The 24,625-nt window shown below is 43.9% G+C and overlaps 1 protein-coding gene across 9 annotated transcripts in view; it reads left to right on the top strand.

Annotated features, from left to right (window-relative positions):
- Positions 1 to 24,625, top strand: part of trim33 (tripartite motif containing 33) — a gene marked incomplete at its 5' end in the record, with an annotated part of 37,414 nt that overhangs the window by 9,587 nt on the left and 3,202 nt on the right. For 3 of the 9 annotated variants that reach the window (XM_080763501.1, XM_080763497.1, XM_080763495.1), the window contains 15 exons: positions 110 to 226; positions 740 to 854; positions 4,319 to 4,465; positions 6,063 to 6,179; positions 6,834 to 7,250; positions 13,533 to 13,733; positions 14,569 to 14,625; positions 14,777 to 14,977; positions 16,116 to 16,266; positions 17,064 to 17,127; positions 19,038 to 19,200; positions 19,515 to 20,047; positions 20,221 to 20,335; positions 20,432 to 20,506; positions 21,117 to 21,269. In XM_080763501.1, coding sequence (XP_080619627.1) covers positions 110 to 226; positions 740 to 854; positions 4,319 to 4,465; positions 6,063 to 6,179; positions 6,834 to 7,250; positions 13,533 to 13,733; positions 14,569 to 14,625; positions 14,777 to 14,977; positions 16,116 to 16,266; positions 17,064 to 17,127; positions 19,038 to 19,200; positions 19,515 to 20,047; positions 20,221 to 20,335; positions 20,432 to 20,506; positions 21,117 to 21,269 — 2,626 coding nt within the window. Of the gene's footprint in view, positions 1 to 109; positions 227 to 739; positions 855 to 4,318; positions 4,466 to 6,062; positions 6,181 to 6,833; positions 7,251 to 13,532; positions 13,734 to 14,568; positions 14,626 to 14,776; positions 14,978 to 16,115; positions 16,267 to 17,063; positions 17,128 to 19,037; positions 19,201 to 19,514; positions 20,048 to 20,220; positions 20,336 to 20,431; positions 20,507 to 21,116; positions 21,270 to 24,625 lie in introns of all 9 variants that reach the window. The other 6 variants (XM_080763502.1, XM_080763496.1, XM_080763499.1 and 3 more) reach the window with 4 other exon arrangements.

Below are 24,625 nucleotides of genomic sequence, written 5' to 3' on the forward strand. Positions count from 1 at the left end.
TTTTAGTGAATAGACTTGCCAATATGTATAATATACAAATGTTTTGTCCAGTATAGATCACACAAGCTAATTAAATGTAGTCCTCACAACTTTCCTCACTGCACTTCAGGTACCAGTTCTTAGAGGAGGCCTTTCAGAACCAGAAGGGCATCATTGAGACCCACATGACCAAGCTACAGGAGAAGAAGAACTATGTGCACTACTCTGTCTCTCAGGTGCAAAGCAGGTAAGAAACGAGAATTCCATTCCATACTTTCCTTGCTGGAGATCATATGGAAAAAGTATGAAATCGGAAGCTGTTCAAGTGCAACAAAATACGTATTTTGTATACACACAGTTAAAACTGTACTCGTACAGTACAGAAATCATACAGGATAAACAATTGAAATTGGAAGTGATGAAACGATAAATGAGGAGACAAAAGTGGAACTGGAAAACAACATTGAAGCTGATAAATGGTTTTCTATCTCCTGATGAAATTGTTGCAATTCAGGGTTCAGTGTCTTGCTCAAGGACACTTTGACACTAACTGTGGGGGAGCCCGGGATCAAACTGGGAAGTCGTCGTACATACAAATTGTACATATTGAGTAGCATCTAGAATCTCCAAATATAATCGCTTCTTTAGTTTGCTTTTTTCTTCAGGCATTCTTTTATGTGTTATTTTAATGTGAAGCACTTTGGACTGCATTTTATGCATGAAAGGTGCTATACAAACAAAGTTATGTTCTTCTGTCCAGGATAAAGGAGCTCAACGAGACGCACAGGAAGGTGGAACACGAGATCAAGATTGCCGTATTCACACTCATCAATGAGATAAACAAGAAGGGCAAGGCCTTGCTGCAGCAGTTGGAGGTAAGTGAACTGTCTGCAACCAGTGGTACAAAGTAACTCGGTACATTTCCTCAAGTACTCTAGAACACTAACTAACTAGAACACTAAACATACATTTTTCACACCATCACTAAACACGGGTATATTGTACGGTACCCAATGTAAAATACTCCATGAAAAATATTTAGAATGAATGGGGTTGTCCGGGGAGAGATTATTAGAAGTATAGTTGGCTCCATGAACTATCGCTGCGCAATTTATTTTTTGATTAATTCAAAACATGCATTAAATGGTGCATTTATATACCGCTTTTATCCAAAGTGCTTCGATTGTGCATTACATTCACCTATTCACACACGCATTCGCCGATGGCGGAGGAAACCATGCAAGGCGCATCCCAGGGAGCCTGGGATCGAACTGGGAACCACCGGCTCCCATCCGGCTACTCTACCGATCACTCTACACCTAGCCTGGGCACCATTTCATTTCGGTATATGATCCGGGCTGGAGCCGGATGATATGCTTACGTCATGTTGTAGGCAATGGTTTGCCTACAACAAACAGGAAGCTGTTTGTTGCTTCCTGTTTGATTAAAAGCTCTCGTAAGCGAGAGCTTTTATTGAGAGGGAAAAGGAAGTTGTCGCCTCCTGTTCATCCTGTCTGGCGACTACAAAACAATACTACAACATGACGTAACCACATCATCCGGTCCCAGCCTGGATCATACAGACTTTTGAAACAGAGTGGGTTGCCTGGTGAGGCGATGTTACTCTACACCTGAGCCACTGCCGCCCCATTAACTACTTAAGCCCTATTTTATACTTTGGCTATTCCGATCTACAAGCTCACAACATGTGATAGAACAGCTGCTAAGACATTTTTTTATTTAGAAAAGATTTAATTATTTTAATTTGTTACTATATTTTGATGAATTTGAATTATACAACGCATAGGTCAAATCACGTAATCTGATTGCTTTATGGCTGTGGTATAATGACCATAATAGCACGGCTATAAAAGTATTTAGACGGGTACATGGGTATCATGGTGGTGTAGCGAATCTTGTGGACCAGATGCATTGCAAGATGCTGTACTCTGTCGTCAACCCTAAGCCATTCCAGCCTGTCAAAGTGGGCAGGGCTGAGGTGGGTTCAGGGAGTGAGGCCAAGTCGTAGCCTGACCAGTTCTCCTTGGCGATTTGCTCCTTAAAACTCATTCCCTGCCAGGTATGTGTTTTTACACGTTTTTTCCAAATCCCAAATTGCCATGAAATTCAGTGGTGATAGTAGTACCACCGTTATGAACACAGGACAGATACAGAAAAAAAGATACAGCTAGAATAAGTATTTAAAAAAGAATATTGACTACTATACATGTGGTTAATTAACTGTGGTATAACGGGTATAACTAGAAAGGTTGTCTGTCATGGGGTGAAGCTGACAGGACACAAGACAGCTGCAGGGAAAATAGTTTTCATGACAGAGGGTGCACGGTGCAAATGTTTGTGTTTGTGGCAGTCCCTTTGGGCAGAAGTGATTGTTAGATATACCTTGCTCACACGGCCACAGAGATGATGTGTACCAACTACCAATCTGCGAGAGGTTTCAACAAGATCTGTAGGAGTAGTAGCAGATGCCAGCATGAGGTTAAAATGTTTTAGGTGGAGCCTAAAACCTTCGCCTACTGGAAGTGTACATGCAAATTTCACGCGATTGGTCTAGTGGTGCCCGGGATTAGCTGTTCACAGATGGACTGACGGATGGACAGACTTGCAGGAGTGAAAACTTGCAGTAATGATAATCCCTTTGGCCATCCCGGCCTGGCGGGCATAGTCAGTGTGTACATAGATAAATGGATATCTAGAAGTGTGTGAACATATGAACAGTAAATCAACAACAGTGATATATACTATACAATCTATACCTGGTAAGGTATTGGTCAACTTCCTGGTAGGAAGTTTGTAGAAACGTTCTGGTAGGAAGTTGCCCAACGTTGGGCAAGACAAACCTAAAATGTATTTTTTAAGTGGTGCAACCACTTCCTTAAGTGACTATGGTTTTTCACCACCTTGTGCAACCTAACACACACACACACACACACACACACACACACACACACATATTAACTGTATATATGGTGATTTCGGGTGTGCCAGTACAGTACCCCACACGGTAACTCTGTCATTTCTCAACCGTTTCGGACACGGGGTGGCTCGCCGGAATCGGGCCGGCACCCTTGGTGCGTTCCTGTGGGTCTGGAACCCCCGCCCCCCCTGGGGACCCACACGGAGTTGCACCACTTACTTCATATGGGTGTGAATTTTCTTTGTAAACGTCAATTAACTTTTGTTCTTGGTTACTTACAACTGCTGTTTATTTCATTCCTAATTCCAGTTTGATTTTGATTGATACTTTATAGCTGAACCAACTTAACCAACCTGCAATAACCGACTTCAACTTGCTCATTTAGGTCAATTGAATATTTGAGAAGCACTTTTTTTTTTAAATCTTTTTTAATTGGTGGCCTTGTGAAAATAGAGCTTGTAGATCAACTATTTTGTAGGCCTACAGAAATGGACATTTCAAGCCCTATAGTTAGTAGTTTTTACAGATAATTAACTAATGTTATTAATAGTACTAGTCTGCTGGGGATCCGCTGCAGCTGCTAGCTGCTGTGTTGCTGGCAAAGTCAATTTGACTTGGTGTACCAGAAGATGTTTAATCATATTACCGTAGGTGTGCTACTACCTTTGCATGTTATCATGGTGTTGCATTTCATGCACTTGGCACAGCCTTTGCCCTGCTTACTGTACAACCAATTACTTAATTTATTTTGTCTGTTAGCCATGCTCTCTTCTCTTGACACTTTTTCTGAGATCCACGTGCGTTTTCACATACTGCTTCAACTCTAGACACCCAATGCAGGTGACCTCAGTCACTTGCTCACAGAATGCAAAAACCTTTTAAGAGTGACAAAAAGGCTTTGCAAAACATGCAAATGCGCGTTTGCACATTTCCGCACTGTGAAAACACGCAAATGCGCATTTCCGCACTGTGAAAACATGCAAATGCGCGTTTGCGCATTTCCGCACTGTGAAAACATGCAAATGTGCATTTGCATGTTTGCATGTTTTGCAAGGCAAATTGGGAATCGTTAGGGCGAACTGTTATGTTTCAGTCGGTTCTTTATCCTCAATGCAACTGGTTCCCAACCATAACTATGACAAGCGGCAGGTACTTGTTCTGCATGTACCATGGCACCTCAAACCTTCCACGGTCAGTCTTTCACGACAAATTTGGCGTTCACAGATTTCTGGGGGTGACTGCTCAGTAAGTTGTGCAACAGAACAACAGATGGCACTCATTTATATTTCCATGCGACTAAATGGGAACATGTTTGCATAATAGGCAAGCTAGTTTGTCCTTAGGTCATCTGTCCAGTTAGCCTAAATCCAAACTTTACCTCTGTGTGTTTTTCTTTTACAGAGTGTGACCAAAGAGCGCAGCATGAGACTTGTGACCCAACACAAGGACACTGCCCATTTGGCCCACCAGATCAACCACGTCCTCAACTTCTGCCACTGGGCCATCACCAGCGGTAGTAGCACGGCACTGCTCTACAGCAAGAGGCTGGTACGCATCAACTTAAAAAAAATGTTTTTAACATGCAAACAAAAGCGACAAGAAAAACTAAGAAATTAAATGGAACAAATTAATGAATAGAGCGCCTGACGTTACTCGCTCGTCCCCTCGATTCCCCTGGTTCATGGAAGTAATATCTCTATGGAGAATAACATGGGCTCATCTTAAAATCGTTTCATATATATCTCTCTCAGTCAGTTGATTCTTCATATACATGAGTGAAGCGGCCTGGATGATTTGTTAGATTTTTCAAACAGTTAATATACTGTATGAGGCGATCTAAAATCCTCCTATGGGGATTACAATGCAAATAAAAAGTGGATTTGCGCCCTCTACCGATATTGATGTCAGACTTCTGTGCTCTATGGGGGGGGGGAAACAAAAAGTCACAATCCATCAGCACCATTTATAGTTTGTTCCATGTGATGTAGAAGTCTTATAGAACATAGCCAAACATACGAGCCATGACACACTAATACGGCACAAAAAGGACAGAACACCTGCAGACAAGAACACTTGGATACCTTAAGACGGCATAGACGAATCCACGAGGGGATGCCATCGGCGCTGCCATAGCTGCAGTGTACCATTAAGCGCAGTTTTACACCGCAGCACTGATTGGTTACACCTGGCCTACAGGTCACAGCTCCATGGATTCATCTATACATAGAGAGCACTCCAATAATGCTACAGAATGCGAAACCACAGTCACCATTCCCACAGCCACACTTTGAGTCAGTCTACACAGAGGAAGGTTTCCAATTAAAAGGGCATTGACCTTTCAGAAGGAGCCAGGAGAGTTTAAAGGGGAGGTGGTCTAAGGCTGAGCCTTAGGCATTCAACTGTTTGAGATATTAATGCCGGATTTGTACTTGCGACACGCTGTGAGCTTGTAGATAGCCTATTTCCGGTGCACGACATGGCGCACAACCAAGTATAAATCGCCTCTGATCTGTCTCTTGCATTATCCCAGGTGCTCCCCGTGTACATGCAAAGCATGTGGGTATTCACGCTTAAGCTCAAACAATGGACCCATCTTGATTCTGGATTGAACTGTTGATTAGAACCAGCAGTTGAGCTTCCATGATCATTCCCAGATGCGAGTGTCGGACACTCAACTGTTCTATAAGTGCCAAGATGGAGGAAATGTGCTTGGCCACGATGAACAGTGTGATTTACATGCTGTTCACAAATGGCTGCTTTGGAGACGTTACTTAGCTATATTATTGTTGTTGTTCTCAGTCAGAAACCTTTAAATTATCTACCCATTTCATCTCAAGTTAATGCCTTATGTTGTCGTATGACAGTATTGCGCAAAAAATGTCGATATACAAGCTCACAACGTGTTGCTGCTATGCAATCACAACATGATGTGACAAGTTGTGAGCTCATAGATCAGCTATTTTTTGGAAAAGTAATGCCCAACTGTGGTGATATATTGCCAGGTTTCATATGTGAGTTTATTGGTGTGTTGGTCACCAGAGGCCATTGTTCATGCATGCTTGTGACTGATGTGTTGCTGCCATGTCATTGGGCTTTGCAGCAATTAAACTGCATGTGTGTGACTGCGTGTGTTTTGTGTGTGTAGATCCTGTTCCAGCTCCGTCATGTTTTGAAGGCCAGGATGGAGCCAGCACCTCAGGCCAATGGAGCTGTGCGCTTCTTTTGTGATCCCACCTTTTGGGCCAAGAACGTGGTAAATTTAGGTGAGAGGTGCTCATTATTAACACAAATATTTCCATATGTTTTATTAATCGCACACAAACTAAGTTCCAGGCTCTAATTTGAATATAATTTCTATGATTTAACATATTTTCTATTCTATGAGACTAATCGTCCCACTCATTTAAATCATACATTTGCATAGCAAATCATTGTTAATATTGAAATGTATGTTGCAGCCAACAATAATTCACCTGGAGACAAATCAGAAGCACAAACATAAAACAGTAATGAATTAAATTAATGCTTTAAGTTATATTTATTTGTTAAAATAAGTGTTTGTTCAGTAACAGGGGGGTTTCCATCTCTCCACCTCATAACAATTTATCTAAACGGGAGAGAAGAACCAGATGCAAGATTAACAAGGGAAATTGGAAGTAATGAAGTAACAAAAATAAGCAGATAAAATTGGAACTGGAACTATACATTTTTAACTGATAAATTTGTCCTGATTAGATAAAGTTGGTATCCCGACCTGAAAATGTATTTATCTGTTGGGTTCGAATTAATCGCACGGGAACGATGCCCCCGGCCTGCGAGGACCTTTAGCGTTCTAAAGATGAGAGGAGAAGAATATGGCAGCCAGCCTCGGAGGAGCTGATATTTACCAACCCACTTCCCCCATCTTCTCCCAACTGTAGGCAACCTGGTGATCGAGAAACCCCCTCAGCCGCCCTCGGCGCATCCTCCCAACATGATGGCGGGCCCCCCCATCTCGCCGGGCCAGGTGCACCCGGGCAAACATCCTCCGCAGATCAACCTGGCCCAGCTGCGGCTGCAGCACATGCAGCAGGCTGCCTACGCCCAGCAGAAACAGCAGCAGCATCATCAACAGCAGCACCAACAGCAGCAGCAGCAGCACCAACAGCAGCAGCAGCACCAACAGCAGCAGCTCCAACAGCAACAGCAGCAACAACAACAACAGCACCAACAGCAGCAGCAGCACCAACAGCAGCAGCAGCACCAACAGCAGATCCAGCAACAGATGCGCATCGCCTCCCAGTTGTCTCAGCAGCTCCCCCGACAAGCCGCTCCGCAGATGGTACAGCAGCAGGTGAGCAGGGCGGCAGGCGGTCTAGCCCTTTTATCAGGGGAATTCAAAAACTAGTACTCTAGAGAGTCTAAGCTGGCAGTCCTAGCAGTTTTATCTGTGGAATTCAAAATATTTACTAGTTCACTAAGCTGGCTGTGAGTGACAATGACAAGTAGAAGTTCTGAAATGTCACCCCATGTCTTCCACACTGATGAAGGCTGGATAGCCGAAACGTCTGTCATTCCATCATGAAAAACTAAAAACGCAGTCTTGGTGTCTGAGGCCCATTACCTTTTATTTGTACAATGTGATTTCAACGGGTATCGCGCCATAGGTTAGAGCACAGGTGGTCACAAGAAAAGTTGCCCTGTGTCTTTCAACACAAACTTCAAACTTTTCTTCAGATAAATATTTACCTCTTCAGGGTTAGGGTTATTTATTGCATTGACCGAATGAACCCTGTAGCATCGTGTTTCAGTAATAATAAACATTCCTTTCCATTGCAATGGTTTGACATTGTACTGCCACATGCATGTTGTTGACCAGATGCAGGGTGTGTTCTTCCACATGCATGTTGTTGACCAGATGCAGGGTGTGTTCTGACACTAGGGGTGCACCGGTTTTCGGTTTAAAACCGAACCGTTCGGTACAGCATACACGGTTCAATGCGCTCTAATGAACCGCGCTATTTCGGTTTGCATTAATTCATTTCTTACAGCTGCGAAGAATGTATTTCTCGGTCACACACTGGCCTACTTAGAAGTCTAGCACTCTATCGGTCACACACCGTCCTACTAAGAAGTCTAGCACTCTTTCGGTCACAGAAGTGTAGCACTCTGTCGGCCCACCCCCTACACCCACACACCCACACACACATACACACACACACACACACACACACACACACACACAGAGAGAGAGACGGCATGATGAGGAGAATCCAGCCCTCGTCTTTAAACGTCGTTCTTGGAATAATTATTGATCGTCATACACAGAGACACACACAGCGGAGTAACCTCGCACCAACAGGCTTCTAAGCACTTTGTTCAGATCTGATTCTGCATCTGCACTCGCTGTTTGAGTGCTAAGAGAGGGAGAGCAAAAACAACCCGCAGCAGGACATTAATTCCGTCAGAAAAGTCCCAACAAAATACTCCATGTCCAATCCATGACTGTAGATAGAAGCCCTTCTTCTAATAATATAAGCATAATATCCTTAAATCCTCATGTAGACTTATTTTAAACTTTTGTATTTTTCTGTGCAACACGACGCATTCACTGTGTGAATCCATCCCCTCCCCATGAACCACTCTCCTCTCCTCTTCCCTGCATGTGCTTATACTGCCCTGTGTGAGCGCATAGGTGCATTTTTTCCCCCTTGAAAATAATGATGAGGCACATTAAAATAGCAATATAAGGTTTTTTTCCCCCTTTAAAATAATAAAAAGGCAGAAATGCCTAATAAAATAATATACCGGTATGCTAAAAAAAGAGAGAAGAAAAGAAAATGCTATAAATAAACTTTTTTGAGTGGTGCAAGCCACTGCCTGGCTGGCTGGCTGGGTATGAGCATGAAAACAGCATGGTTGTTTTTCACCACCTGTGCGCAACCTAACACACACACACACGCACATTATTAACTGTATATATGATGATTTCGTGTGTGCCAGTACAGTGACAGTACAGTACAGTTACAGCACAGTAGAGGGACCGTTGCACCCCTATCTGACACATACATGTTGTTGACCAGATGCAGGGTGTGTTCTGCCACATGCATGTTGTTGACCACATGCAGGGTGTGTTCTGACACATACATGTTGTTGACCAGATGCAGGGTGTGTTCTGCCACATACATGTTGTTGACCAGATGCAGGGTGTGTTCTGCCACATACATGTTGTTGACCAGATGCAGGGTGTGTTCTGCCACATACATGTTGTTGACCAGATGCAGGGTGTGTTCTGCCACATGCATGTTGTTGACCAGATGCAGGGTGTGTTCTGCCACATGCATGTTGTTGACCAGATGCAGGGTGTGTTCTGACACATACATGTTGTTGACCAGATGCAGGGTGTGTTCTGACACATACATGTTGTTGACCAGATGCAGGGTGTGTTCTGACACATACATGTTGTTGACCAGATGCAGGGGGTGTTCTGCCACATACATGTTGTTGCCCAGATGCAGGGTGTGTTCTGACACATGCATGTTGTTGACCAGATGCAGGGTGTGTTCTGACACATACATGTTGTTGACCAGATGCAGGGTGTGTTCTGACACATGCATGTTGTTGACCAGATGCAGGGTGTGTTCTGCCACATGCATGTTGTTGACCAGATGCAGGGTGTGTTCTGACACATACATGTTGTTGACCAGATGCAGGGTGTGTTCTGCCACATACATGTTGTTGACCAGATGCAGGGTGTGTTCTGACACATGCATGTTGTTGACCAGATGCAGGGTGTGTTCTGCTACATGCATGTTGTTGACCAGATGCAGGGTGTGTTCTGCCACATGCATGTTGTTGACCAGATGCAGGGTGTGTTCTGCCACATGCATGTTGTTGACCAGATGCAGGGTGTGTTCTGCCACATGCATGTTGTTGACCAGATGCAGGGTGTGTTCTGCTACATGCATGTTGTTGACCAGATGCAGGGTGTGTTCTGCTACATGCATGTTGTTGACCAGATGCAGGGTGTGTTCTGCTACATGCATGTTGTTGACCAGATGCAGGGTGTGTTCTGCCACATGCATGTTGTTGACCAGATGCAGGGTGTGTTCTGCTACATGCATGTTGTTGACCAGATGCAGGGTGTGTTCTGCTACATGCATGTTGTTGACCAGATGCAGGGTGTGTTCTGACACATGCATGTTGTTGACCAGATGCAGGGTGTGTTCTGCTACATGCATGTTGTTGACCAGATGCAGGGTGTGTTCTGCCACATGCATGTTGTTGACCAGATGCAGGGTGTGTTCTGCTACATGCATGTTGTTGACCAGATGCAGGGTGTGTTCTGACACATGCATGTTGTTGACCAGATGCAGGGTGTGTTCTGCTACATGCATGTTTTTGACCAGATGCAGGGTGTGTTCTGCTACATGCATGTTGTTGACCAGATGCAGGGTGTGTTCTGCCACATGCATGTTGTTGACATGCATGTGAAAAAAAACACAGTGAAGCAGATTTCTGCTTCTATGGGCCGACGGCTTGGGACAAACTCCCATATATGTACCAATGTCAGGGTATAATTGGTTATCGATGGTGAAGTAACGATGACATGTTTCAGTGTGGGGTGGACTAAAGGTAATGCCCCTATGTATACATACATGTATGTAATCTGACACCACTGCCATAACAGGCATAAGTAATCATTACCATACTTCAAAATACTACTTTTTCTCCTCCAAAAGCAAGGTACGTAGCAAATAGCTAAACCTAATAATTAAATATTGCAAACGTTCTTTCAAAGAGAGGCTGAGATTTTAAAGTTTGTAGCGGTATACAGTACTTGCATGCTCTGCTTGCGCACTACTAGTAGGCCATTTATGGACTACTTGTGTGCAACAAGCAAGTAGGCACTCGACAGAGTGCAGTTCTAGTTAATAAAGCTCTCAATGGTCTCGCACCTTCCTACCTACATGACTGCCTGCCTAAATATGTCCCAAACCGCCAACTAAAAACACAGTGAAGCAGCTTTCTGCTTCTACGGGCCGACGGCATGGGACAAACTCCCAGTATACCTTCGTCAGGCAGCCTCTGTAGGAACTTTTAAAGCACAGCTCAAGACCTACTTCTACACTTCTACAGCTGCATTTCATGTCATGAAAGGTGCTATACAAATAGTTTTATTATTAATTACTTTTTGGATTAATCAAATAATCGTGAAGCATACTTTCTTTATATTTTTATATCATTGAAAATGTGTCATTGATTTTCAGAATGTAACAGTTTGCCCTATTTTAACGTACAACGGTATCATGCAAAATAGCAGATCTACAAGCTCTGCTCACAATGTGAGCTTGTACATGCTGTTTCTTATATATTAAAATATATATATAATCTAGAATCTACATGCTCACAATGGCACTCTCAGCGACTCCTGAGGCTACTTTACTTTACATGGTTCAGTCAGTTTAAATCAACATATTACAGTATGCAGGTAATGTGTTGACTTAACCTGACTGAACTGACATTATTAATATTATGCTTGTACATGCTGTTTCTTATATATTAAAATATATATATAATCTAGAATCTACATGCTCACAATGGCACTCTCAGCGACTCCTGAGGCTACTTTACTTTACATGGTTCAGTCAGTTTAAATCAACATATTACAGTATGCAGGTAATGTGTTGACTTAACCTGACTGAACTGACATTATTAATATTATATTAAGTAAAGCAGCCTCAGCCCTCAGGTAGTCTGAGAATCTCGTCAGTGTTTTAACATAGTCAACTCAGGTAGTCTGTGAGAATCCCGCATTTTAACATGGTCAACTCAACAGTGCATAACATCAAAGAACGGTGGCTCAATTTCAGCTTTATTATTGTGCTGCAAACAGAATTATTTCTGCGTGGTGCAAATATGGTGCCAGCGGTCTCTACTGTGATGGCTTTCTGTCTGGTGCAAATATGGTGCCAGTGGTCTCTACTGTGATGGCTTTCTGCCTGGTGCAAATATGGGGCCAGCGGTCTCTACGGTGATTGCTTTCTGCCTGGTGCAAATATGGTGCCAGCGGTCTCTACGGTGATTGCTTTCTGCCTGGTGCAAATATGGTGCAAGTGGTCTCTACTGTGATGGCTGCAGTCACTTGGCTCACGAGTCAGACACGCTTCCCCGTTTTTTCCTACCCGATTTCGCACCAGTGAGGGGAGGGAGGGGCGACGGCCCTAGTTTATACAGTTGGTTGAATCGTCGAAACTCCTGCATTTGATCATCCATTTATTCCATTAGATTTTAATCTGTATTCTTCTTGGAAAAATATAAAAACCCATTCATTTTCCCCCGTAGAAGTTTCCAAAAGTATTTATTTAAAGGCATTTAAGCCTCGGGCCAGGCCAACAGCCGAGTTGACAAATCATGACGATAAAGAAAAGTGTTGTACCCTGCTCTTTTTTCTTCTTTCTAATGAGTTATTCGTAGACGTAGAGTTGCTGGCCGGCTCCATATATGCAGATCTAGGTGATGATCCAGTCTTCTCCATGTATGGTTATCCAGGGTTGGATGAGGTCAGTGTCGTGATCTTCATATATGGAGATGGTCATATATGGTGGCGAGGCATGTCACGAGGGGTGACCATATATGGAGGCGTGATGTCACGAGGCGTGACCATATATGGAGGTGTGATGTCACAAGGCGTGACCCCATATGGAGGCATGGGGTTGACTAACTGACGAACGGGAGATGCAGGTTTTCAAAGTAAATGTATCTGTCACATTTTTAAGATTCCATTCCGATTGGATAGGATTGGCTTTCAAACGTTGTGGGAGGAGCCCGTTTTGCACAAAATGCCAGTCATAAATCATAAATTCAGTGTCACAAGACTCCCAAGTATGCCAAAGAAGAACCTCCTCCACTGCATATTTTTAAAATAGGCCTCATGCGTGGTGGCCCTACAACATCCCACGTCATGTTTTGGCCTAGAACTCCTGAACCGTAGGTCGTAAAGTCATTCTCTTGGATTCCTTTGGACCATGCCACAAGTTCTCATACAGGCACTGCTCATTTTTGCCAGGCTAGATTTTCCACCATTTCGAGTTTTTCCTGACACTCATTTTGTTACTACTCTTACAAATTACTATTTAAAATAATACAATAAGAAAGAAACAGGCCTGGGCTGTGGCTCAGCGGTCCAGGCACCTTGGCTGATAATCAAGTCTGGCAGTGTGCCGCGGGTTCGACTCCCGATCCCGACGGCCTTTACTGCATGTCACCCACCCATCTCTCTCCCCATTTCCTGTCAGCCTACCTCTATAAAAAATATAAAATGATGGCGAAAGCCACAAAAAAACAATGACAAAAGAAACAAACAAAACATGTAACAATTGTCGTACAATCAAATAAATGTCTGTTACTACAAAATACTCTTACTGGTATAGATGTACTAGTACATACCACCTGCACTGGTGAATACTGCTATGGATGTAGTGTACTGGTGCAATCACAGATACAAAATAAATGACAATAGAGCATTGATGTTTATAATATAAGGTCCCATTCTCAATTCGTTCACTTATTTGAATGCCATTTGTGTAAAGATTTGCAAGTGAACAATTGTGGGTTTGTGTGCGTCCCTCCCCAGCCCCCACGGCTCATCAGCATGCAGCAGCTCCCGAGGGGCCCCGGGGGTATGAACGGCGGGCCGCCTGGGCCCCACATGTACTCCTCGTCCCATCACATGCGTCTGCCGGGGCTGCCCCCTCCGGGCCGCATGCCCACGGCCCAGCCGCGCCACAATGGCCAGCAGTACCCAAGCATGATGCAGCCACAGCTGCAGAGACAGGTCAGTGCACACATGTACCCCCCCCTCCTCTCAAACGCACACTAACGAGAAATAGGCTTTTTCGTTTTTACCTGTGGTGTCTTTCTCTCTTGCAAACATACTCACTGCAGCTACTGTTTGATTTAACATGACAAATGATTTACGATCATTGCAATTGTATAACTGCCATAAATGCTGTTGTGTTATCTCAGCTGTGGTTGATGCATGTGGCGAGGCAGGGTAGAGTTGGGTGCTGTATAGAAATGCTCATAATGTAATTTCATGATTGTTAGATGATATCCAAATGAACAGCTCAACTTCATTTATTTATCTCTTTAATAATTGTTTACACAAGCAGCAGTGTTTATCAGGTTGACAACCTAAGCTAATTTGACTGCCATTGTTGAATACTGAGCTTGAGTGATAAAGACCCCAAACAAGGTTTTCAAGCTAAAGTGGGTAAAATGCTATTTTATATGAATGCCAGTGTTGCTTGTTTTGTGCCTGTGAAATATATACGTGTGTTGTTTCTGGCCCCAAAAGACTTGGAGGTTTTGTAACCTTGTTAGCTGTCCTTTTGATTTTAACAATCCAATAGAAGCACAGTTGATTTTGCAGATGTAATTGACTCTGAATTAGATTTGGCAGGAGCTCTCTTGACAGTACACTGTCAACATCTTCTACCCTCCTTAACTCAGCCTCGCCTACATGTATCCACACATTGAAAGCTGCTTTTCTTTGGGATTTATTTTCTCGTGTTAAGAGAAATCTATGTCTCTAAACATCGATGCTATGCATGCATGGCCACGGTAATAGCGACCTGCACTATATCCGGACAATCTTTCTTTGTGTCCAGATGTCTATAGAATCAGAGATGAGCCACCAAAGGTTTCGTTTCTTACTGCAATCAGGGGTTTGGCACCTTTTTTCCTACTTTGATATTTGTGTGTCTTGTGCAGCATGCATGTGTCCTTCTCACCGTCAATGCATGCACCCTTTTTCACAACACATACATTGATACAATCCAACAAGTTACCCGGCTAATTCCGCGTTGTCGTTTTCAGCATTCTAACCCGGGGCACGCGGGGCCTTTCCCAGTGGCGTCGCTCCACAACGCCAACCCCACCAGCCCCACCAGCGCCAGCATGGCTAGCGCCCATGCTCACCGGGGTCCTGCAAGCCCCATCCTAGGTCCCATCGAGCTCATCCCGTCCGTCACCAACCCCGAGAACCTCCCTTGCTTACCCGAGATCCCACCCATTCAGGTAATTAAGCCCTGGCCATGCGTTTGTCTCTGGTTTCCTGTGGGATGCACATTCCCTTTTTAATTTGGTCACAAGTCTGTGTCTGGTACAGCCTAGGTGTTGCACAACGAAATTATGGTGCACGGTGTACGGGCACTGTGGCGCAGTCGGTAGCACTGTCACCTCAAAGCTAGAACGTCCTGGATTCAATTCACGCCGGGGACGCTGCGGGCGTGTTCTGTCCTCTGCGTCCTCAGTGCCCATACCCTAGGTGGGGTTGGCAAAATGGCCGTGTGGAGTTTGCATGTTCTCCCCGTGTCCCCTAGGGTAGGTACCCTCACAAAATACATGCAGTAATCCTGATCTCTATACTGCCTTTCTGGCCAGCCGGGGCACCTGATGGAGGGGAAAGGAATTGGTTGGAATAACGTGTTCCTTCCACATGCGACGTCCAACCGGGGGAACCCCCCCCCTGTCAGGTGAAAAGAAGTAGCTTGGACTCCTCATGCATTGAAGGAAGCATGAGGTCAGTCTGTTGCCCAGGTTGGCAGAGGAAGTGTAGCGCACAGGATTAGACGATTGAAACTGGGTGAAAAAAATGGGTTATGAAAAATAGTGGGATAAAAAAGAAATAATTAATATATATACAGTATATAAATTACTTAAATAAATAAATAAAATAATTTGCCTATGATGACATGCTCAAAGTGGCATTTTAACCAGGTTGATGGTTAAAATACATTGTACATTTGGCTGAGAGTGAGTTGTTATGCGCACAAACAATACACATGACTTTGCACAAGCATGAGGAATATGTTGGTAGATGTATTGAAGCACAGAATTAAAGAAGTTGGAATGAGCACTGATGAACGAGGATTTCATACTAAATTTGTCTAGAATCAATCATCGATATCTGCAGGTTTCTAATATACGCTAGGCTAGATTACACATTCAGAATTGTATCCAAACATACCCAAATGGCTAAAACAAGAAAATCAATCTGCTCTAGGCTGGGGGCTCTCAGTAAAAACATCCATCTGCATACAATTGACAAAACACTCTGCCTCTGAAACATCCAGTCTTGAATCTGGTTTCTCTCTTTATCATTTGTGTGTGCGTGTGTGTGTGTCTTACCACTGTGTTCTTTTGGCACCACCAGTTGGAGGACGCGGGCTCCAGCAACCTGGGCCACATTCTTAATCGCTACCTCGCAGCCAGCACACATTCCCTGCTGGGGGGTCTGGGGGGTCTGGGAGGTCTGGACATGAATCTCTCTCCTCTACCCGTCACACACTCTCCAGGCTCATCAGGTAGAAACACCTTCTACAGTCAGTCAGACAGACACGATGCTTCATTGTTGTCGGACACATGGTTACCAAAAAGTTAAATGAAATTGAACACTGGCTTTTGGCCATGTAGACTGGGGTCCCAGTCCAGATATGAAAACCATAATGAAATGGCCTAGGCTAATTTCTCATTTCTATTTCTAATTTGGGGGTCCTTGAAATTAAAATGGCTAAGAATCAATGGGTTAAACTGTAGACTATAGTGAATTCACAGATTAATACGATAACATAGCACATACGGTAACCATTTTTGAAACAAGGCTTGGTTTAGAAAAGCCTATATTTCATGCTAAAGTAATATATTAATAACATATGTAGGTAGGTTTTAAGGCTAGAATGGCATTGTAAAGAAGTCGACTAGTGACCGATGAGATTGTCTCTCCTTAATTGCGGGACTGCAGGACTCTGGAGATAGTTACAGTTGTGAATGATCAGCTTCTGTCAGTTTTTTATATGACAGTGTTGCATGCGTGCGGTGATCAAGCAAACTCAAAACTAGATTACTCACTTTAAAAGACAATGCATGTTTAAATGAATATACTGATTTGATCGTCACATTTTTTGTATTAATGATAAACTGTCTTGTGATGAATAGTTTCAAAATCCCTAATCTTCAGTACAGTTCAACTTTGGCTTTCACCAGCTTCCGATCTCTGCTCCACTTCAACCCGGTGTGTCTCTCTCTCTCTCTCTCTCTCTCTCTCTCTCTCTCTCTCTCTCTCTCTCTCTCTCTCTCTCTCTGTCACTCTCTACATGCATAGGTCTGTCTAACAACCACACTCCAGCACGTCCTTCCAGCACGTCCAGCACAGGCAGCAGGGGCAGGTAAGAAACAGGCCCTTGCATGGACCAAAACACACAACAGACGCAAACAATCTGGACAGATTCACCAAGGGAACCAGGCGGAGTTGTTCTGGTCTCTGAGGAAGGCCAGGTCACTGCCTATGTCCCTCTACTCAGTAGATGAACCGTTTGCCCTCATTGCGGGCAGAGGCAGGAGCATAGCAAGGGGGACGGTTTCCCAGAAGCCAATGGTCACTTCCATGGTTGGTGGTGATGAGCTCAAGGTTGTTGGCAAAGCACTATAACATCTGTGAGTGACCAGTGGCACTGTTTGTGTAACTGCCGTTACACATCCTTTAAAATTTCCCTAGAAAAATATCAGCTTTTCTAAAAATCCCTGTGAGGAGAGCAAGTCTAGTGTCAACAAACTGTTGTGAACAAGGCACTGATAACAAATGAGGCTCACATCAGGAAATCTTGAAAGCTTGCATCGCCAGAAATGGTGTAACGCTTCTCAACAGTGTAGTTTACTAGTTACTACAGGGCTGTTTTCACTCACACAGAGATCTATAGTTTATTTGAAAGCAGAGTTTTGTCTGTAGCTGTGGTCATTTTTTGCCACCATTTCATACTCTTAAAGTAATACTTGACACATTATTAGTCATAGGGTTGCATGTCTGTAACATCCACATTTCTTGCCAATGAAACAGCAACACACCCAGTGACATCACCCAGTGACATCAGAATTTGTCACTGGGTTGACACACAGTGACACATTCTGACATCACTGGTTCACCACCCAGTAATGTAGTGTGATATGTTGTGTGACATCACTGGGTGACATATGTGTGTATTCTGGTAATACTTCCAATAATGATTACACATTTACCAGTAAGACGCGCAAACGCGGGAAGCGAACGCAGCTCGTACATATTTGGGTTTTGGACGTATAGCTGCTTTGGGGACTCCTTATATGGTTATGGCCGAGTCATGGTGACACAAATCACTCAGCTCCATATATGGGCACAAAAGCGGGACAGACAGACACACAGACAGACAGACAGACATGATCTGCTAGGTCTCATAGTAAGTGCTCAATGCGTTGAATGCAATGCGCAATGAAGTGAGTGAGAGCACAGGAAGGAACACCACCTTCTCCGCATAGCTTTTAAACAGCATCTCCATTGCAGATTCAGAGTTCAGATTTCCATAATTAACTGGCAATTCAGATGTGCAGTAAAGAGATAATTATTGTTCTATCTATGAACGCACATGACTATTAATTGTCAAGTAAACGGGTACCGTAATCTGACGTTAATATATCCAATAACGAGTGGATACGCACACCTAAGGAATGCCACGTGTCCACACTAACTCTACCGTCCTCCTTTCCTTTCTGCGTTATTCAGGAAGGTGGGGGTTTATGTTATGAGCACAGTGCTCAGACCCCTTATTATGAGCACAGTGCTCACTCGCATTAGCTCAGACCCCTTGGCTATCATTACAACCAGTTACATTTGCTCAGCGATGCGGTACAAACTCACAAATGATTTACGATAGTCTGGTGCACAGCGGCTCACAGCGGCTACATATAAAGCAGTTTTGCTTCAATTCCCCATCACTGGAGATAACACGGAAGCTGCAAAGAAAGCATTCTGGTTATTTGTGGTGAAAATGTTATGTTTTAATATGCATCTTCCCGCTAAAACCTTTTATGGACACAGTTGAGCAATGCTTTGTCTTTATTAACTGAAATCAGTCCTGTGGATTTAGATAGAGAGGAGGTGATTATCAATTATTATTCTCCCTTTTTTTTTTTATTCTTGAAGGATCCATTTGAAAGGAGAATATTTTCAGTACCTTGACTTTGATGTCCTCTGCTGGTTGGAAATGTGAACTGCACAAATGAAAACAGATTGTACTATATTCATTGATTGTCTTGTGTGTGTTAGCTGTAGCTCAGCGGGCAGGTTGGTGCCCGCCACCAGTGCTCCAACAGAGCAGGTGAGGGTGAAACAGGAGCCTGGGGCTGAGGACTACAGCTGCCAAAGCACCGGCACCTCCTCCAATGTGAAGATGGAGCGAGAGAAGGATGCTGGGAGGAGCGCCTGCATGGTATATGATACATACACTCATTTTTAGCATAGATCACGAGTCCTAGCAAACTCGGGACACCCTATTTTTACCTTGTAAGTCAAAGATGATGTATTTTCAACTGACATTTTTGGGCATTGTACACGGATGAAAAAGTAAATACCCCTTTTTCCCGTATAACGCGGTTTCAATGTATTTGAATTAGTATACCCATATATACCCATCTTCTATCAATCAAGTATAGAGTTTTTCTCGTTGAAAAGCGTTGTTCATGTTCATCATATGGCAAATCTATCCTGTCTGATTTCTGCTTGTGTAAACCTCTCCCTCCCCAGATGAGCAGTCCTGAGAGCATGAGTCCTCTGGCGTTGCCGGGCGTGCCGTCCTCGGGCCTGGACGTCCACCAGACCCAAGGGGAGCGCATCAAGACAGAGCCTGGCACTGAGACGTCCTGCGCGGGCGTCCCCTCCACTTGGTCATCCACCACGACGTCCGCAGGCGTCCCCTCCACTTGGTCATCCACCACGACGTCCGCGGGCGTCCCCTCCACTTGGTCATCCAACACGACGTCCACGGGCGTCCCCTCCACCTGGACATCCACCACGACGTTCGCGACATCTTTCCTGAACAACGTCGCCGCCGTGGACATGCCGCTGACAAACGGCAACTCCTCGGACAAAGGGACGGCGGAGAGCGCAGGGGGAGTGGCCACGGCCGACGCCACCACCAATTCCGGCGTGAAGGAGGACGACCCCAACGAGGACTGGTGCGCCGTGTGCGTCAACGGCGGTGACCTGCTGTGCTGCGACCGCTGTCCCAAAGTGTTCCACATGAAGTGTCATGTCCCGACCATCAAAATCTTCCCCAGGTATGTGGTCTGTGTGTGATTACTGATTAGCTCACTAAGCTCAGTACCCTTTAACAACTTATGCCCTATTTTATACTTGGTTGTGTGAGCTTACAGATCTGCTATTTTCGGTCCACAACACTTGTCGTACGATGGAGCACAAATTGAGCATTACCCTCTCCCCCTCCTCTCAGGGGTGACTTCCTCTGTACGTTCTGTCGGAACCTGACCAATCCGGAGATAGAGTACACCGATGACACCAAGAAAGCCAAGGCGGCTGACCATGCTCTGGGACATGAGGACCGGCGGGTCAGTAACGCTGCCACACAGACAGTACAACACACAGCCATGAGTCTCTGTGACACCATGAACCATCAATACTAACGTGTCTCTCTGTGTTCCCAGAAATGTGAGCGGCTCCTGCTGTACATTTTCTGCCATGAGCTCAGTGTGGGTTTTAGGGATCCTGTTGCCAGTTCTGTAAGTTTATCTCCCTCACTCAACTCTCTCTCTCACTCAAACACACACACACACACGCACACACGCCTCCTGGGATTTGGGACAAAAGAACGTCGGAAACTAACCCAAACGACGGCCGGGAGGTTGTGACAAAAAAGAAATGATAATAAAAAGGGGGACAGATGCACAACGGAGACAGCACTTGTTACACCTGGCAGTCAATGATACTATTCTTGTTTTTACATAGTAGTAGCACAAGAGGCTACTTGTTGAAGGTCTCATTAGTTGAATAGAAGGATGTCCTCTACCTTAATAGACAATAATAGTAATAATACCAATTTCTAGGGACCCATGACATGATTTTCTGAGTAAAAAAAAAGTAATAAATTAGGCTTTCAGGGGGGTCCCGATAGAATGGTTACAGGGTGGCAATGCTCCGATCAGCGAGTGCCTGTTCCATTTCCGGCCAGCCGGACCATTTGCTGAATATCATCCCCCCTACATTTCATTTCACTCTCCACTGTCACAAAGTTAACCCACCCACAAATATCTATCAAAAGTACACATTGACCTTTCATTTTATTATTTGATTGTATTCATGACTGTTGTGGCCTGCTCATTTCCAACTCAGGTGCCAAACTACTACAAGATCATCAAGCACCCCATGGACCTGAAGAAGGTGAAGAAGAAGCTTCAGCTGAGAAGCTCCCAGTATTACAAGACACTTCAGGGCTTTGTCAGTGACGTGCGTCTCGTCTTCAACAATTGCGCCAAGTACAACGAGGTGAGTGGCATGAGTTCCTCAGCCTGCTTTTGTGTCTTTTGTATGTGGGGACGACGACAGGGGTTGGGGTGTTTCGAGCTGGGGAAGGGTGGCATGGGCACCCGCATGCGTACGTTTGTGCATATGGACCAGACGATATGCTATATGATTTATACTCTATTGTGTCGCAGTCGCACACTGAAAATGGCCAATCTACAAGCTCTTGTGCACTGTGAGCTTGTAGATTGGCTGTCGGTGCACAACACTCAATTGAGCAATTGAGTATATCTCAGGCTTACGGTGTTGCTAAAGCAGCAACATATGGCACATCTCTTCTATATGGTGCAGCCATACTTACTGTTTGCATGGAGGTGTGCTGACTTAACATTGGCTGCAGTGCTGTGGAGTGGTGGTGTGGCGTCGCTGGGTGCTCACTTCATCTGTGACTATGGGAACATTGGCTGAATATCACTAACGCAGCATCTGGACCGTAACACTGACTCTTGTACACGTCTGTGGTCAATTCAGCTTGAATTCTCTTTTTTTTCTTCTCAAAGCTAGCTTTTTAAATGTATTATTTTTTAAATGTGGTCTTTAAATATTGTGGTTTTATTTTCCTGAAGAGAAAAGAAAAATCTTCCAGTGAGATTTTTCTTGATAAATGTGTGTGGAGAATGTACATCTGTCTCCCTCCTTTTCACCATTCTTGTAAACTGGCTGCTACATCCACTTTTCCATCCCGCCGTGGGTGCGTTTTGAAATAGAACCAGACCGATATCAGATGCAACTTTATCGCCATATATTGTTGTATCGGCCAGAGTGCGGGTCTGCGGGAGTCTATTCCCGTTTCACAATGCGTTAGACCCCTGGGAGATCAATTGCTGAGGTGGAGCGCAACACCTACCATCAGCTCCCAGTACTTGGCGAATGACTTGCCACACCCAAGCCATGTTACTGCTTGTCAGGGCCTGGGATTCAACCTTGTGGTCGAAAGGCGAGTACTCTACCGACTGAGCTATGCTACACGGACACAAAGCAGATAATGAGCTTATAGTTATAATGCATCACATTTTGACTCATGAGCTTGTAAGTGGGTTATTTCTAGTAATTAATTAAACTAAAGTTTGGTTTATGTGTATTTTATATTTACTTGCTTGTTCATTGTATAATTTAAGACATTCTGAAAGGTTTTTTCACACTTATAGAGCATAATCGGCACATACGGTAGTTATCAATAGATCCCCACGATTGGAAATAATTATTTTATATCGAAAGTCTGTAACACTCTAATTTCAAAATAATGTAATGACTTGCTGTCAAACAAAAACCTAATGCGATAACATTGGCAGGAGCTATTAAACCAATTTCAACCAGCAATATGATAAAGTACCATTAGAGGGAACTGTTCCTCTATTAAAAATATATGGCAGATGCAGCGTTTACTAATGGACAAAGCTCAACAAACATAATACTTGTATACCCCACTTGAAGTTGCAGTAACATACATTTAAAAAAAAATATATATACTTTTAAGCCAAAGTCTGTAAAAGTCAATCAAAAACATTGTACTTAAAAGTACAGTGGTATATTGTTTTGGTTAAAACAAAAGGTTGTTTGTTGAAATCACTATATTCTGATAGTTATCATTGCTATAGAGTGTTTGTTCAGTAACAGAGGTCTCCCTGTCTCTCCAGCTCTTTAATAAAAAGAAAATACATGTTCAGGTAGGTGACAATTTCAGACAATCAGGGGAGAGTAGCCACTTATCAGCTTAATTTTTATAGTGTTCCAATTCCTATTTTGTCTGCTCATTTCTTTGTGTCATCACTTACAATTACACTTGTTTAATCTGTATCTTGACTGCATTCTCTGTCCTGATTGGATAAAATTGCTATCCCGACCTGAAAATGCATTTTCTGTTTAATAAAAAGCTGGAGAGACATGGAGACTCCTGTTACTGAACACTCTATTCTAGCAAATTATGAGTACCGGTACTATCATAATATATTGCTTTTTAACAGATATTTTAAGCAAAGAAAATCACTTACCCTATCTTTTTAATTACATCAGCAAACATGCCCCTATAAAGAATCATGAATCATGATTTCATTCACTTGTGTGATTCCCATTCCCATAGCTCAATGTCCCTCCACATGCAGCGGATTCTCATGATCGAGATGCTACAGCTGCTACTTCATTCTTAATCTTATACAATGTGGCAGCTTGACGGTGCAATACCAACGTTCCCGTTTTAAACTTGAACAATACACTAAAATATGTAACTGAGCACATTTGCAGCGAGAAATGGCCTGCCTCTCTGCCCCGGGATGCACAGGTGCCGACACAAGGCAGTGTTTAATTTAGATCCCATAGCCCGAGGCGACTGGGAAAGTCTACTGAGAATGTGATTGGCTGAGACACAACCAACTTCTGTACTACTAAGAAATGTAACAATAAAGGTCACAAAAAGCCATTGCAGCCAGCCCTTAAATGTTCATTTCATATATTTAAGTTAAATGTTCTCAAATAGAAACTTCAATCAAATCTGAGTTTTTATTTGATTTTGTATCTTTTATGAGAACCATCGGGCAATAGGGAACGGTAGGTAGCACAGTTTGTAGTGCTGTCGTCTCACAGCTTGAAGGTCCTGGGTTTGATTCCCACTGGGGACGCTGTGGGTGCTGGGGGGCATATTCTTTCCTCCATGTCATTAGTGTCAGAGCCATACCAGAGGTGGGGTTGGCGAAAGGGCCTTTCTGTGGAGAGTTTACATGTTCTCCCCTTGTCCCCTAGTATAGTTACCCTCACAAAAAACATGCAGTAATCCTGGTCTCTAAACTGCCTCTCCCTGGCCAGCTGGGGCACCTGATGGAAGGTAAAGGAGCTGGTTGGAATAACGTGTTCCTTCCACACGCTACGTTCAACCAGGGAAATTCCCCCCTGTCAGGTGAAAAGAAGCAGCTTGGACTCCTCATGCATTGAAGGAAGCATGAGGTCAGTCCGTTACTCTCCCCAGGTTGGCAGAGGGAGTGTAGCGCCCAGGATTACATTAGATAATTGACACTGGGTGAAAAAAATGGGTTACAAAATCGTGGGATAAAAATTATAGAAAAAAAACAACTATCGGTCAAAACGTCTGTAATTGGTGGGCTAGGACTCTATAAAATGGGTTCGGCATTGGATCCAAAAATCTGATTTCAGTTGGGCTCTGGTTTGAAGCCTACTCGTTTTGTAAGTTGACTTGTAATGTAATCAAACTTATTGTAGTGTTGAGCCTGGGTTATATCCAGTCTGTTGCTGTCTGAGTTTGTGAGAATCCTTTTGTGTGTCCTAATTTTAAGGGTCTATATACGATATGTCTGTGTGGAGATCTCTCT

The sequence above is a fragment of the Protomyctophum bolini genome (assembly GCF_963924005.1).
Source record: "Protomyctophum bolini genome assembly, chromosome: 5".
Classification (NCBI taxonomy): Eukaryota; Metazoa; Chordata; class Actinopteri; order Myctophiformes; family Myctophidae; genus Protomyctophum; species Protomyctophum bolini.